Here is a 17856-nt window from a genome sequence, read left to right as displayed (position 1 = left end):
AACCCAGAGTGAGTGATCTTCCCACTCAACTAATGTAATCAAGATAACCCTCAGCAGCATGCATGCCCAGAGGCCACTTCCCAGGTGAGTCTAACCTTTTTTTTTTTTTTTTGCCAAGTTGACAACCATCAGAATTTTGGATACATAATGTTACTGGCATCATAATGACTAGATTATGCTATTCAGACATTTTCAAATACCAGAAAAACTTGCTTTACTGTTTTTGTTTCTTTTGTCTTCTGGCTAAAAGAAAGGGATTAAGAAAAGCTAATCATTTATTTTGAAAAATAAAAATTCAGCAGGAATTCATTAATACATTTGGTTGTGTAAGCATGTAAGCATGCTCCTAAAATAACTTTTTAATTAAAATTTTAGATGGCTTATAAAATAATGGGTTTCATTAATATATTCCCATACAAGCATACTTTTTCCTAGAAAAGTTTTTAATTAGCATGATTAGAATTCTTTGCACATGACAGTAACATCAATGAGTTAATAATGCAGTGGCACAGGCATGGCACTAACGTATCCAACTAATGCTTACTCTGGAGCTAAGCATGAAGCTAACCGCGTCATCACAGCAACAGGAACTTAGGGTTCACGTTGGAATGGACCTCAGAGGAGCCTGACACCTCAGTACGCTCAGGGCTACTCCCGAGGTGTTCTCTCTGATCCCACAATGAATGTAGGCAGGGTGTCAGCTCCCACTGAGAGCACCATGGGCCACCCCACACAGGTAAGTGTGTCACCAGCTAGACATCGCAAGAAGACCCTTGGGTCTCAAGAAGCATGATGAGCTCTACCACCGGCTCTGTGACAGTCTCTAGAGTGTTGTATTTTGTGCTCAACATCCATGTCTCACTGTATGAAGCATCTCAATCACCATCTGTATTTCAGACACAAGTAGCTTAGGAGACACCATGCAACCTGATCAAGTCACAAAATTGTCAAACCAGGGCTATCTGAAGCCTGCAGAGGGGTTAGATCTAGATAATGTCACAAGAATGGGACCATCAAGGTGGGATTAGGGATTGGTACCCTTCTAGGAGGAACTACAAGTTGTAGTTTCTCCCTCTCTACCTCCAAGCTTCAAAGAGATGTGAGTACCCAGGGCCAGCCATCTGCAAGGTGAAAGAAGTCCTCACCAGTAACCAAACTGGCTGACACCTTTATCTTGACCTTCTCATATTCCAGAAATGCGAGAAGTTGATGTCTGTTTCCGCCAACCCATTTACAGAACTTTGTTCTGGCAGCCTGAGTTGAAATCTGAAGGATGGGAGCTTTGTGCATCAGCATGCGTCTCCCCACGACCTGCTGTTGTGCGTTAAGCTCAGCAAAGTGTCTGCAAAGGGCAGGACAGGCCTCTGCATGCAGTGAGCTCAGTTTCTATTTTAGAGAGTGAACAGAGAGAGAGCAGCTAGAGAGTAGACATGTAAGTCTTTAAAATAAAGGACTGGCAATTTAATGAGTGACTGCCATTCAAGATCCACCCCAAAGCAAGAGAGAACACAACACCAGCCCCAAGAGTCCACTATGAGTTCATTCCAACCATGGCTCCCACAGGAGACAGTCCACTGCTGAGACGACTGAGGAGGATGAAGCCCACACCACCAGTCTAGCTGTCGGCAATGACTGAGAAAGCAACCGTTATGGAACAAGCATGCCACAGATAACTGAAGAACACTAATGCAACATGACATCAGATTTGAAAAACAAAAATCTCCATTCCGAGTTCTTCCTCACACCTCACACTTCCAATGAGAAAGGCTTATGTGAGGAAAGGCCTTCGGCAGAACAAGACAGGCAATAGTGAATGTGGGTGTGGAGGACTCAGTCTCTGGCCACAGTACTAGACAGGAAGGAGCGCAGCTGAGGCCACCCGGTGCCAGGGCTTCCTCCCCAGCACAACAGCCCCTTCCAAGCTCGTCCTTGTCTTACTGTTCAAGGTTAGGCCTAAGTCTTTTCTCTTAGAGACTACAATCATGGCAATAGCCCAAAAGACCTCAGAGCTATAGTCAACCCCTTGCTAAGTCTCTCTCCTAGGCCTTGGAATCACATATCAAACTGCCCACCTGCTAGATTCTCCCGGAAGTGTCAAAAGCCCTTGCACGACAGCATGTCCAAGGAGAAACGCGTGCTCCTGTCTTGGCACCACAGGCCTGCTTCCTGCCAGTACAGACTGGCTTTGTTCAGGCTCCAATGGCCAGCGTTTGTCTAGTACACAACGGTACTCTTGCCTCATGAGGGCTTCAGGGTTATCTGTCGACACTGAATGGATCTTATGCTAACCACAGCCTTCACTCACGGCACTCTATACGCCATTCTGGTACGGGCCAGTCTCTACAATACCCTTCAAGGGCAAGTCTGTACCCCAAGATGTCACCAGGTTCTGTGAAGAATGATCAGAGACTAACTGTACATTAATTTCTGCAAAACTCACTGGCTTTTGGCCAAATATTTCTATCAATCAAAATCTTGACTTTTTCTTTTCTTCTTTAAATTAAACCCAATGTTCATGTACTCCCATTTTCTTCCTACTGTGTCTTCAGGTAAGAGTTCGCATGAGACTCTGTAAGGTAATGCCGCGATTTATCCGCAGACAGCTAGTTAACGCTATCTCTGCATTTCAATCACTTTTCAGCAGAAATATAAAGTATTAGGCAGTTTCTTCTTAAAATTTGTTTTATTATATTTTTCAAATTATGCATCCTGTGTGTAGGTATATGTCCATCAGTGCTGATGCCTGCCCACAGAGACCAAGAGTCAGATCCCTTGGAGATGGCATTACAGATGACATGGTAGGTCACTTGACCTAGGTGCTGGGAACTAAACTCGGGGTGTCTGCTAGAGTAGGAAGCACTCTTAATGGCTGAGCCATTTCTCTAGCTCCATTTTTTAAAATCAACAATGTGATTTTAGTAATTCATATTTGTGCTGGGTAATTTTACATCAACATGACACAAGCTAAAGTCATCTGAGAGGAGGGAACCTCAATTAAGGAAATGCCTTCAACCTAGAGACCTAGGATAGAACCAAACACAACCAAGACAATGAAATGACTCCTAATGATATTTGCTATAATCATAGATTGGTGCCTAGAGCAACAGTCATTAGAGAGGCTTCACCAAACAACTGATGGAAACAGATGCAGAGACCCACAGCCAAACATCAGATGGACTTGGGAAATCCTGTGTAAGATGGGGAGGAAGAACTGTAGGAGTCAGAGGGGTCAAGGACACAAGAAAACCCACAGAAGCAAATAACCTGGGCTCATAGGTGCTCACAGAGACTGAACTGACTGACAACCAGGAACCTGCTCGGGCCTGACCAAGATCCTCTGCATGTATGTTTCAGCTGCATAGCTTGGTTTTCTTGTGGGGCCCCTAGCAGTAGTTGCCTGATTTAGGGACCCTTTCCTCCTACCAGGTTGCCTCAATCAATCTTAAAAAAAAAAAAAAAAAAAGGATGTGCCTAGTCATATCGCAACTTGATATACTATGGCTGGTTGACATCCATGGGAGGTCTGTCCTTTCCTAAAGACAAATGGACGAGGAGGGGCAACTGAGAGGACAGGAGGGACGGACACACATACACAGAGAGAGAGAGAGAGAGAGAACACCTCAATGAAATTGGGCTACAGTGCTTAATTAATGGGGATGGACCCGGCCCATTGTGGGTGGTGTGATCCACGGGCTGGTGATTGGTGGTCCTGGGCTCTGGTAAAGAAAGCAGGCTGAGCAAGCCATGAGGAACACACCAGTAAGCAGGACTCTATGGACTCTGCATCAGCTCCTTCCTCCAAGTTCCCATCCTCTTTGAGTTCCTGTCTTGACTTTCTTTGATGATGAAATGATGTGGAAATGTAAGCCAAATAAAGTCTTTGCTCCTAAGTTGCCTTTTGGTCATGGTGTTTGATTGCAGCACTAGAAGCTTTAACTAAGGCAGTATGTACATCTTTTTAGACGAGCACAAATGTTACCAGTGGTTTACAGTGAACTGTGAGCCACACTCTAACCCTGAGCGGGAAGAGAGGAAGATGAAGCGCCATTCCCAGGACTCTTATTTTGGAAGCAGCAGCATCTCACCAGTACCATTATCTTCTGACAGAATCCTCATCTACATTCTTGAGTAAGACTGGACCAGTGAACTGCATGTCAACAACACATGCTTCCACGAACACCTCTTGGTAACAGTGTGTAATTAGCAGCACTGGAATTAGTTCCTGAAGGAGGTGGCAACTTTTCCATAAGGGAGAAACATTAGCACGGCTAGTGGCAGACCTGAATGGGCTGCTGAGGACCAGAATGAAAGGACATCCTCCTTTTCTTCAGCGGAAGCCTCTGCTCTGACACACAACTCACACAAACTTCCCTCTCAAATGCAACAGTGGCCTTCAGAGGAGCTGCAAGGCTAGACATTACTTAACTAAAGAATCAGCTTCTAAAATGGGGCAGTTGTAAATGAAAGAACGGCTCACCTGACAGACTACTTCCTGGTTCATTCTGAAAAGACATGAAATGAAGTTTCATACCTGACTGCAACAACCATCACTCCTCAATCTGTGTCTTAGGGATAAATATGCAATTCTGTAATTCTGAGGACATCTCATTGCTTTGCTGCAGAAAAGACCACTTACTTCTAACCCAGCAGCTTCGTGCAGTTACCCTCTGCTGCCCAGAAATGAGTCTGTCCATTAAAGCAATGCCACAAGTTCTCTCCCCTCCTCCCTATAGATAGGTCCAGGAATGACTCTGTAGCGGTGCTACACTGCACAAGGGAGGCCCATCCTTATTTTAAGCCCTAAACTAATCATGCATGGGAAAGTTGAGGAGGACATGAGTCATCACAACTGAGGAAACAAGGGAAGAGTGAGCAGACAGACTTCTGCCTTTTCTGCGATCTCATCCTACCAGTATGCTACTTTATTTCTAGTTAGGAGCATTTTGTTTTGTTTTGCATGCATTCTGAAATTCTTGAGTGCTTGGTGGCAGAAATTTCTTTAACTGAAAGAGGTGCAGCTACTGTATTTTTACATTGTGTTTCACTTTTGTTGCTGTTTTGGTCACTGAGGGTAGCAATTAAGACCCAAAGCTGGGCACAGTGGTACACACCTGTAATCTCTGTACCCATCTGAGCCCAGCCTGAGCTGCTTAGCAAGACCCTGCTCCAACACACATTAGAATTCTGATTGTTCTTGGCGCTCTCTGGGCTCAGCTAATTACAGAATCACTAGATGTAATAAATTGTAAGATATATTGGGGGCAAGGCCGTCCCCTGTGGCCTCTATGCTGGCTGTGGGTCTGTTGTTCTGCTATGGGCATGGTTGAAAAAGAAGGAAATCAGGAGTTCTCTTCCAAGATGGAGAGCAAATCAGATTCAACATCCACCAAGATGGAGAGCAAATCAGATTCAACATCAACTTTACCTGACACTCCCAAGACGAGCGACACTCCACCATCACCCCAAACAAATTGTTTGGGAAAACAAGCTGTGAGTGGAACACTTAAAGAAAGATTAAAGAAGACAAGGCCTTCATCTCATTCTTTCTGAAGCTACTTAAAGTAGAGAAGGAGGAAAATGATGAGACCTTCTCGGAACCAGGAGCATGGTCAAAAGAAAAGAGCTCTTCAGAGTTCCGAGGAAGTCTGAAACACAAAGACAGTGCATCTGGAAAGGACAGCTCAGAGAATGTAAACACATGCAAATCTAAGTCACATGGTCTTGGGTCATCCAGTGCCCTCCAAAATGATTCTGAGAGTGAGAATACCAAAGGAAGATTAAAGGAAGATAAAGCAAATTGGCAAAGCAGGTTCAAGAGAAGGAAGCCTTCAGAGATTAAAACTCATCAAAATGTATAGAGTAAAGAACAGCCTGTCTGACTTGGAGTTGTTACTAAAGAAGTGGCGGAAGTACAGCCAGCAGCTGCTGTCTGAGCTGCAGGCAGGCATGTCTGAGGGTGACGAGAAACAGCCTCACCGAGCTGATCCACTATGATGGGGTAGACGAGAAAGTCGTGCACTATAATCCAAGTGAACAAGAATTTATAGAGGTTTCATTAGTTGTTGTTTTTCCTCCAGGCTTTTTTTCCTCTCCTTTCGGGGTGATGGGATCATGTCCAGGGCCTCAAATGTGCTCTATTCCTGAGCTATAATCTTGGCCCCTCTACAGAATATGTTTGAGAATGACAATGTGAAAGAGTGTTTTGAAGGGAAGAAAGATGTAAGCTGTTGTTGTGGCTTAGAGAAAGGTATCTTGAACAGTTTAGGATATTCTGATATATAAACAAAATTATAACATGAAGCTTTGTATTTTGGATATGTTTGCTAAAGAAAACATTTAAGTATTAAAAAATTAAATGATGTTTAAAAGCAAGTTTGGATAATTTTGGAAACCAGGTATAATATATTGATTTTGTGGCAAAAGAGTTTATATTCAGTATTAAAAAGTATTCTATTGAAAGTCTAATCTTCACCTGGCCTAAATGTAACCTGCCCCTCTTGAGTTTATGAACCTTGTCTTCATCTACTAATATATCTTTCGGTCTGCTCATCTAGCAAATAATTAAACCTATGTCCACAGAAACCATATTAATTAGAGATCTTTCATGAAATGTACACTAAACAAATGAAGAATGGGATGTGGGAGAAAACTGTTGTCTACACATCTTAAAGTCAATCTTCTGTTAGACTCTCTTATATGTTTTCCTACTACCACAGTCTGAGGATGGTTACCTGAGGGCAAGTGCCTGACCGATGGGTGACCTCCAGAACAAACTTTCCAGGTCTCCACAGGCATTCCTGTGGAATTGTCATGGCTGTCTTTTCATGCTTGCCCACAACAGCCTATGCAACATGTTTGCCATTGACACTGAGGGCATATATGTCTTGTCAGAGAGAGGAGATATGTGCTATTTTAATATAAAAACCATTCCCAATCACACTCCACTCAAAGACTTTGAGCCCTGACCTTGATTACACCTAACTGTGACCTAAGACAAGGCAGGATTTCAACACAAATGTTTCATTCACGCCCCTTCTACCTCTCCCAGCCTTGAGTGAACACTGATACTGTTTCTAAAAACTCAGGGTCATGTCCCTAGAATGACACTGGCCTCCCTCAAGTTCCCGCCTATGAAAGCTCAAGGTGTCTAAGAGAACTGGTTCCGGGCCACAACCCAAGACAGGTCCTATCTCCTGCTTTTGCTGGAGGTCAGCTAAGTGGATCCGAATCTTAACTCCACTTCCCGGTGCGTTCTTCCTGCTTTTCTCCTTCTTAACCGACACAGGGTCAGTGGGCCTCTTGAAAACAGCCTGTCAGGTCTGCATAGATGGCAGAGCAGCTCAATCAGCTTCCCCAGTCACTGCCAGCTAAAACCTGTCCTTCCTGGGTTAGCTTGTGCTGGGCTTGGTTTGTCCTTGGCACCAGTGACAGTTAGTCCTGTAGACTCTGCTCTGGTCACTACATATCTCAAGTACTGTGAGCAGCACAGACCCAGATGTTAGAACCTCTCAAATCCTAGGCTATAAGAGGAAGATTCCATACACAGGATAGGGATGTCATATGTTATTTTATTAGGGAAAGATCACTTACATGACAAACCGATAATCCAGGGTCGGTGCTCCCTGAGAAATGACCAGAACCCCAAGAGAGCGATACCTGCCTCTCCCTAGGTCTTATCCCACACCCCACTTACGTACCTGTGGCCATGCCCAAAGGGGTGCGGTCAGCACCACAGGTACCTAGTAAGATCTCTCCCTACACTAGGCTGGCCTCTGCCCAAATGCACCATGCCCAGCCTGCCACTCAGCGCTTTGGTGAAGAAGCTTATTAGTAGCCACAAGAAAGAAAACTGTTTTCATCGTATTTAGGAATGTGGTTGGAGAAATTTGAAGCATTTTAAAATCAGACTGGAAAGTTTTATAGCTGGCAGAGGAGAGGCAGGAGCCGTGTTTGAAAGTAGGAATTACATTAGGACGAGGTGAGCACAAACTCGCCCTGGTCCTGGGTCCTTTGCACAGGAAAGGATGCTTCCCAACAAGTCTAGACAGTCCACATTGACTTCTCCAACAAGTTAGGAAGATCCTAGCATCACTTGGAATCATTCATAAAAACTCAAGTGTAGATAACCACCTTGGGCCTCCTTTTTGGTGAGTGGCAAACTGGGCATTTGTGTTATTTCACAGGCCTGTGTTTTAGAGGCATGTCATTCTTCCTCCTTCATGCAACACATATTTAAGCACTGCTTGCACTGCTCATTTCCAAGCACAACTTCACTTGCTCCCTGGAACAGAATGAGAGCTGGGATACAGCTAAAACCACGGCTCCCTCCCCGCCATGGCAACCAGCTGACTGCCCCACGTGCTTCTGCTCTCTTGCTTGCCTGTGCTACCTTGTGGCTTTGGGGTAAATGAGAACTCAGCTAGATCAGAGGCTCCCAGGAGCTACCCTGGCTTCAGTCCACCAAGACTTCTCTTTTCCACTCTCACTGGCGTTGGAGTATTTATTTCAGAAAGATTCCCGTAACACATTACAAACGAATTTCCCCTATCCTGAAGCCAAGCACTGCTAACAACCGGAGTGTTAGGTAAAGATTTCTCCTTTGACAGCACACAGTCCTGCGGCAGGCACCCTGTCGCCATCAGAGGAAAGTCCCTGGGGACTGTTTTTTCTTGGGATTCTTCCAGGAAAAACAAGACCACAGAATCTCTTCCCATGTTACTACAGGTATGCATTCATCTTTTAGAATACATTCCCAATATTTGATTTTGAGGCTTTTGTCAGACAGACAAAGCCTGTCTGGTCAGCAGCTGGAGGGCTGTTACTCCGTTTGCCTTTCTGAAGAAGGGAGATCAATGTCAAGCTCTCAGCAACATTCATCAGTGGCAGCACAGGGGGCCAAGACCTTAAACCCACTGGTGCAATAGTGCAAATGTCTATGTTTCAAAGCACTTTCATATTCAAATGGGCTGGTCTCCCAAACCCAAGAAGACACAGGAAACCAATGTCAGTGGGTTCTTACAATGACAAAAACATCACTGCTTCATCACCCTGGACCAGTGTACGACCTACAGACTCTTTTGCTGATCATATCTGTTATTTTTTTTATGTATGCCATCCTTCCCCAGAAACCCTACAATTGTTCTAATATAAATACATGTTCTAATATAAACACTTCCCAAGTTTACTGAATGGTTTATACTAGTGCTGAATAAATGACAGTGACAGTCTAATCCAACAGGTATAGGCATCCTGGGAGAGAGACTCCAAGGCTGCAGGTGTCTTGTGGAAGACACGTAAGGACACTGTAAGCACTGGCCATTCATAAGCCAAAGACACAATGCTAGTGTCTCAGTCTTGACCTCAGCCTCAGAACCATGAAAAGTGAGTTTCTGCTGGCTAAGCCACCCTACCTGTGGTGCTTTGCTATGGTAGCCCGAGTAAAATATGCACAGTCCTCATCCACTACCCAATACCCAGACAGGGCTGCACTCCCTAACACAACACAGACTTCTAACACGAAGCAAATCCAACTTCCAGTACAATACTGAAGAGGTATGGGGAGAGGGGACAGTCTTCTCTTGTTCCTGATTTTAGAGGAATTGCCTTGAGTTTCTCTCCATTCAATTTGATGTTGGCTGTTGGTTTGCTGTATATATCTTTTATCATGTTTAGGTATGTTCCTGTTATCCCAGATCTCTCCAAGACCTTTATCATGAAGGGGTGTTGGATTTTATCAAAGGCTTTTTTAGCATCTAGTGAGATGATCATGTGATTTTTGTTTCTCAGCTTGTTGGATTACATTGATTGATTGAACCATCCCTGTATCCCTAGAATAAAGCCTACTTGATCATGGTGGATGAGTTTTCTGATGTGTTCTTGGATCCGATTTGCCAGTATTTTATTGAGTATTTTTACATCAATGTTCATGAGGAATATTGGTCTGAAGTCCTCTTTCTTAGTTGAGTCCTTGTGTGGCTTTGGTATCAATGTTATTGACACCTCATAAAAAGAGTTTGGCAAAGACCCTTCTGCTTCCACTGCATGGAATACTTTGAGGAGAATTGGTATAACCTGTTCTTTGAGTTTCTGGTAAAATTCTGCACTGAGGCCATCTGGGCCTGGGCTTTTTTTGATTGGGAGACTTTTGATGACTGCTTCTATTTCCTTAGGTGTTACAGATCTATTTAAATTGCTTATCTGTTCTTGATTCAATTTTAGTAAGTGATATCTATGCAGAAAATTGTCCATTTCCTTTAAATTTTCAAATTTTGTGGAGTATAGCTTTTCAAAATATGACCTGATGATTCTCTGGATTTCCTCAGTGTCCGTTGTTATGTCCCCCTTTTCATTTCTGATTTTGTTAATTTGCATGTTCACACTCTCAAAGAACCAACTTTTTGTTACATTGATTCTTTGTATCGTTTTCCTAGTTTCTACTAGATTGCGATTTCAGCTCTCAATTTAATTATTTCCTGGCATCTGCTATTTGTATTGTTGTTGTTGAATTCTAACTTTAAAGCATGGTGGTCTGATGAGATACATGGAGTTATTCCAATTTTTTTGTACCTGTTGAGGTTTTCTATGTTGCCAAGTATGTGGTCAATTTTTGAAAAGGTTCCATGTGGAGCTGAAAAGAAGGTATATTCTTTTGTGTTTGGATGGAGTGTTCTATAGATGTCTGTTAAATCCAATTGGGCCATAACTTCTATTAGATCCTTTGTATCCTTGTTAAGTTTCTGTCTAGTGGTGAGAGTGGGATGTTGAGGTCTCCCACTACAATACAAGAGTGTGAGGTTTTATATGTGCTTTGAGTTTTAGTAATGTTTCTTTTACGAACGTGGATGGCTTTGTATTTGGGGCATAGATGTTCAGAATGGAGATTTCATCTTGGTGGGTTTCTCCCGTGATGAGTATGAAGTGACCTCTTCATCTATTTTGATTGATTTTAGTTAAAAGTCTTATTTGTTAGATATTAGGATTGCTACCCCCATTTGTTTCTTGGGTCCATTTGATTGGAAAATCTTTTCCCAACCCTTAACTCTGAAGCATCATCTGTCTTTGAAGCTGAGGTGTGTTTCTTGTATGCAGCAGCAGGATGGGTTCTGTCTTCGAAGCCATTCTGTTAACCTATGTCTTTTTATGGGAGAGTTAAGACCATTAATTTTGAGGGAAATTGATGACCACTGATAGCTCATTCTCGTTTGTTTTAGAATGGTTGGTGGTAGTGGATTTGTATGTGGATTTCCACCACTTTTCCTTTTACCTGTTGGTAAAGTGGGATTATCTATTGCCTATGTTTTTCTGGTTGTAGTTAACTTCCTTGGGTTGGAGTTTTCCTTCCAGAACTTTCTGTAGGGCTGGGTTGGTGGATATGTGCATTGTTTAAATCTGGTTTTGTCATGAAATATCTTGTTTTCTCTATCTATATTTATTGAGAGCTTTGCTGGGTATAGCAGTCTTGGCTGGCATCCGTGGTCTTTTAATGTTGGGAGAATATCTATCCAGGACCTTCTGGTTTACAGAGTTTCCATGGAGAAGTTTGGTGTAATTCGGATAGGTTTGCCTTTATATGTTATTTGTCCTTTTTCCCTAGCTGCTCTTAATATTCTTTCTTTATTCTGTATGTTTGGGGTCTTGATTTTTATGTGTCGAGGGAATTTTTTTTTTTGGTCCACTCTATTTGGTGTTCTATAAGCTTCTTGTACTTTCATTGGCATGTCTTCTGACTTGCCTACACCTACCAGAAGGGAACCCTGGTCCCACACCAGGAAGAGGCACCTTCTGGAACCCACTGCAAGAATGGATGGAAGGAGACAATATAAAAACACAAGGAGCAACAGAAAAACCAATATGACATTGCCAGAGTCCAGATACCCTACACCAACAAGACTGGAACACCCCAACACAAATGAAGCAGAAGAGCATGACATTAATAACAACTTCACGAAAATGATAGAGGCCCTCAAAGAGGATATGAGAAAATCCCTTAAAGAGATGGAAGAAAAAACAATCCAAAAAATGCAAGAAATGGAAGAAAAGACAAAGCAAAAATTGCAAGAAACAATTCAAACAGTGCAGGTGCTGAAATCTGAAATAGAAACAGTAAAAAAAAAAAAAACACAATCTGAAGGAATGCTGGAAATAGAAAAGCTGGGAAAACGGTCAGGTACTACAGATGCAAGCATAACCAACAGAATACAAGAGATGGAAGACAGAATCTCAGGTGTTGAAGATACACTAGCGGAATTAGATTCATCAACCAAAGAAAATTTTCAGAATCTCAGGTGTTGAAGATACACTAGCGGAATTAGATTCATCAACCAAAGAAAAATTTAAGTCCAACAAATCTCTAACACAAAATATCCAGGAAATATGGGACACTGTGAAAAGACCAAACTTAAGAATAATAGGTGGCCGGGCGGTGGTGGCGCACTCCTTTAATCCCAGCACTCGGGAGGCAGAGGCAGGCGGATCTCTGTGAGTTCGAAGCTGGGCTGGACCGACAGCCTCCAAAACAATACAGAGAAACCCTGTCTCATAAAACAAACAAACAAACAAAAAAGAACAATAGGTATAGAAGGTGAAGAAACCAATAATATATTTTAAAATGATCAATAACCAGTATTATGAATGAGTCATTGTGCTATTTTACCATTGAAACCAATAGGGACAACAAAGGAACAGTTGAAATTCTACTTGAGGAAAGCAAGCAGAGCCTTGTTGTCATGAAGGCACTTGGGGCTCTGACTCACAGCCTCCCATCACACCCTCCAGGACCTTCTCACTGGCTCAGGGGCCCTTGGGGCAGTTTACAGTGTGGCAACGCATGACAAGCCCTTCATATCCTGTTTCTCCCTGATCTGCTAAGAGCTCTGTTGGTCTGCCATTCTCATAACTATGATCCGTCAGTGGCCTAGCCACACTGTACGCACCTACTCTGGGTAAGGCCCTGCTTCCCTACCACACAGAGAGCCTTATGAGTACAGCTGGACATCCTGCTTTGGCTCTCAGAATCCTGAAAGTATATTCCCAGAGTGGATGACAGACACTGGTCAACTGCTTCCCTGACCAGAGGTGATGGGGACACTGTTCACATACCGGCCCAATAACCTCAGCACCATCTGTGTTATCTTTTTATTACTACTCATAAGTGAACTGTACTAATTTTTCTCACAGAGGAATATTTTTCCACGCTATGACATTAGTTGAATTTTCTTTTCTACTTGTTACCTACTGATCAATTGGCTGTTTTTTTGGATTTTAAAAATGAATTTATATGAACATTTTATATAATGAAAAGAATTAGCTGAATTACCACATTAGGATTTCTTTAAACTTTCGTTTCATTTACATATTTTAATTTTCACCTGGACAGTGTTCTTGTTTAATCTTTCCCTTCAGTGCTGGAAAAGGAACTCCGGGCTTTATGCATGCCTGACAAGCTTTTACATTGGAAAAGGAACTCCGGGCTTTATGCATGCCTGACAAGCTTTTACAATGGCAAATGGTGTCCTCAGTGATTTGTGGTGCTGTTAAGAGGTGCCCTCAGTCTCCCCCTCAACCTGCTACAGTAACAGTGCACAGCGACATTTCAGAGCATTACCTGCTGGTCGTCAGGAGTCCATATGCCACACGTGATCTGGCTTTCCAAGTTGATTTCAGAAGACCAATGTCTTTGTCCACTGACAGAACCAACCAGGACAAAGCCATCGCGGTATGAAATAAGCGCTTGAGTCCCATCGTGGCTCCATGTGAAGTCACTCACCTTAAAGACATATAAAGGTCAGTTTACAGCATGAAAGGGAAAACACTTTTCATCAAAGCTGGGGCATGATAATTAATTTACGCTTCTGTTTAAGATCAAGATGGCCTAAAGACAACACTATAAAAGGGAAGGCTACAGCAGCCAGAGACGGTGACACATTCCTGGACTATGGCACACCGCAAGCTATCACAGTGAGTTCCAGATCAACTTTAGCTCCAAGATAAGACCTTGTCTCAAAATTCAAACAAACAAAACCAACCAATCAACCCCTCATCAAGAAAACAAAACCAAAACAGCAACAGCTAATCCATCCCAATCCCCAGGAGCTGGGTATGTACTGGGTGTCAGGTCAGCAAGACCCTGAGTTTTAGACCCAGCTCTGTGGAGGAGCGGGAAGATGGGTAAAGAGGGAGGGCAGCACAGTAAACATCTGCGCCAAAACACAGCAGGAACTGTGCGTCAGTACTGTCTGGGGCTTTTCTGTACTTGAATTCATTCAGCCTACAACAGCCTCCAAGGAAGTAGCATCACTTCATCTACAGAGAAGCGAAGGCGCGGATAGGAGTGAAATCACTTGACCTTGGCCATACAGCCAGTGAGGGAGAGAGCTGAGTCATCGCAAGACCCCGGCCCCAGAGCGCTGGCCTTTCCCACACAGCCTCCTGTATGGTTAGTGGCAGATTCTCCATCCTCATCTGTTGGTCACTTACAGAATAGTAAAGTCCTACTCTTGTACTTCTCTCACAGTACTAGGAAGGAATCCTCTGATCACAGTGAAGGGGTGGAACGCTTAGACTTGAGTCCCGAGTGACTCAGTGTTATTCAGAAATACATTCAAAAGCTGCTTTTCCATCAATTCTATGGGTTTTTCAATATTTCACTATTCTCATAACTCAGGGGTGGGGGCAGTGTGCAAATAATCAAGCCTGGGCTACAAGGGCAGCTCAGTAGTAATTACTTGATAGCAACCTTGATTCCAACCATGGACTTTAACCATTTAACCGTGTCCTCACAATTTGCAAATACAGAATTCTAAAAATGTGTACATGTGTGTCTGAGGGCATGTGCACAGAAGCCGGAGGAAAGCACCAAGTCCCCTGAATGTGACATTACAGGCGGCTGTGAGCTGCCTGCTGTTGGTGGGCACGGGAACCAAACACAGGTCCTCCAGATTTGGTGACCACTGAGCTAATTAATTACTCCAGGCCCCAGACACAGGATTTGACTGGGGTTTTTTTTTTTCTTTCTCACCCCCACCCCTGAGACAGGATTTCTCTGTGTAGTCCCAGCTGTCCTGGAATTTGCTCTGTAGAACAAGCTGACCTCAAACTCGGAGATCTGTCTGCCTCTGCTTCCTCAGTGCTGGGATTAAAGGCACGAGCTGCTGTCACTGCTGCCATCATTACCCACAGACACAGGACTTGATATATGTTATTAAAATATATTTAACTGTTTTCAAATATGCAGGAATTTGGGGGAGTCTGTTGTGAGACAGAGCCTTACAGAGAATGCTATGCTGACATATGTACACCAGCCTGGTGCCCTTGAACTCAGGCAATCCTCCTGGCTCAGCTTCCTAAAGCATTGATATTACACGATTGTACCCCTGGGGAACTGGAGTGATGGCTCAGTGGTTAAGAGCACTGGCAGATCCTCCAAGAGACCTGGGACCTGGGTTCGATTCCCAGCACCAACACGGCAGTTCACCACAGCCTGTAACTCCAGTTCCAGGGGAATCAGTCATCCTCATGCAGGCACAACCCCAATGTACGTGGGACTTAGGTTCCGGCGATATGGCTAAATGCACCAAGAAGGTCAGGGTCGTTGGGAACCATGGGACCAGCTATGGTGCCTCTCTCCAGAAAATGGTGAAGAAAACTGAAATCAGTCAGCACCCCAGCCAAGTATACTTGCTCCTTCTGTGCTAAAACCAAGATGAAGAGACAAGCCATTGGCACCTGTCACTGTGGCTCCTGCATGAAAACATGGCTGGTGGGGTCATGACCTCTGCCTTCACAGTGGAGTCTGCCATCAGAAGACTGAGGGAACTCAAAGACCAGAAGTGCTGCCGCCTGACACCTGCCTAGCCACGAATAATGGGTTAATTTACAGAAAGAACCTCCCATGTACATAAAAATTAAATCTTAAACAAAAAAGCAGGAGCGAAACACTAGGCCATGCTCACAGGGATTTGGTAAGTGGAGCCAAGGGTAAAACCCAGGGCTTCGCCGTTCATGCAAAGCACGTCTTCATCAGAGCCAGCTCTGGGTCCCACCTAGGCTTTTAAAAGGAGAATCTGTCCAATTTTATTTTTAATTGAATTTAGTTTGTTCATATTTTTTATTTTATTTTATTTTATTTATTTATTTATTTTTTTTTTTTGGTTTTTACAAGACAGGGTTTCTCTGTATTGTTTTGGAGGCTGTCGGTCCAGCCCGGCCTCGAACTCACAGAGATCCGCCTGCCTCTGCCTCCCGAGTGCTGGTAGTTTGTTCATATTTATTCTGTTCATTGATGTATTTGATCCTTCATTTACTTTTCAGTTGTACTACTGTTGGTTTCTTTTTAATCATAATCTTTACTGTTGCTTATTGTTGGAAATATTCTTTTAAAAACTTTGTGACATTGCTAAGAATATATTACATTTCAAGAAATAAAAGACAAACAGCAAAGAAAAGCCTTTCAACTGTTTTCTCAGCAGGGCTGCAGGCTGGCACTGATTAGCAGTGTCTACAATGCCATGGCCCTGATCTGTGGAACGGCCTTCCACAGCCGTTCTAAGTCACCTGATAAAGTCGCTTCTCTAGGAAAACTCAGAGCTCTAGCTTTAGATTGCGTTCTATCCACTTACAGGATCTAGTTTCTATGACGAACATGAAGTTTCCAGAAACAGCATATTACACTGGCAGTAAATTTGACATTTTCCCCAAAGATCATGCTATTCTTTACATGTACTTTAACTATGCGTCATGAAACAGTTACGATAAAGGGAGGAATGTCTTAGAAAGCTAAAGCACACAGCCAAAGCCAAAAAGCAGTAAATAGTACATTAGTTATTGTACTATTGTTTGGCTTCTTAAACCTACTTATAATCTCATATGGGGTCAAATAGTGGAATATAAGGTTTCCAAACTTTTGGCAGGAATAGAGAATGTTTCTGGGCATGCAATGACTAAAAATTAATCCAAAATCCAATACATAATGGGCCCATGGTGTTTCTGCCAGAGCCTGCGTGTTGCATGGTGAGAGTTCACTACAGGCTTGGTTCTGGCCATGCGATACCCACACGTGAACAGTGCACAGCCCCAGTGTGCTTGGGACAGCAGGGAGTGCGGCCTGATGCACCTAACTCCACCAGGCTCAAGTCTGTTACACCGTAAGACTGAGCTGTCTTTACTTCACATGCAAAGCTTTTTCTTGTGCACAAATATTCACTTCTTTTTTAAAAGACCTTTCATACATTCTACCGCTATCCTTCAGTATGTAGCATATGAGTGATCTTTGGATCACACTGTGGTAGAATGTCTGAGTTTTAAAATTTCTATTTTAGCTGCTGACTAGAGTTTCATAGAGACATTCATGAATTTTAGCTGGGGATTAGGACAGAATTTCCAACAATTTCCAACGTGGACTACATATACTTCTGCCATCTTGTGCCACATATTTATGCAAAAGGACATTTCCAGTATTGATAATTTAAGATCCAAATAGTGATCAATTCCAAAGTCTACTGAAGACACTGCAGCGTCAAATACTCAGCTAAGATTCAATTCTTCCCCCCACATGCCAGCTCTCCCTATGTGGTCTCCCACTGGCCTGGAATTTGGTATATAGTCTAGTCTGGCCTCAAACTTTGAGCAATTCTCCTGCCTCTGCCTCCCAAGTGCTGGGATTATATCTATAACCTATCATGCACAGCCAATATTTAATTTTTCAGAGAAAAAAATGAACACATTCATCTCGTTTTGCCCTGTCTTTAATAAGTGAAAAAAGTATATGTACATGAATTGTTTTAAAGTAAATTTTTATGACTTACATCAGTAAATATTTTATTTACATGTCCATTGTATATATTTATCCTGCAAGTATGT

At 43.1% G+C, this 17856-nt stretch overlaps 1 protein-coding gene across 1 annotated transcript in view; it reads right to left on the bottom strand.

Moving 5' to 3' along the window:
- The window catches only part of Tulp4 (TUB like protein 4), a 129215-nt gene that overhangs the window by 40743 nt on the left and 70616 nt on the right, over positions 1-17856 (bottom strand). The window contains 1 exon segment of the mRNA XM_005065919.4: positions 13604-13765. Within this exon segment, the coding sequence (XP_005065976.2) occupies positions 13604-13765 (162 nt within the window).

The sequence above is a fragment of the Mesocricetus auratus genome, unplaced genomic scaffold (genome assembly GCF_017639785.1).
Source record: "Mesocricetus auratus isolate SY011 unplaced genomic scaffold, BCM_Maur_2.0 Super-Scaffold_100018, whole genome shotgun sequence".
NCBI lineage: Eukaryota > Metazoa > Chordata > Mammalia > Rodentia > Cricetidae > Mesocricetus > Mesocricetus auratus.
The sequence above is the reverse complement of the archived record's forward strand: the minus strand, read 5'-3'. Positions and strand labels throughout refer to the sequence as shown.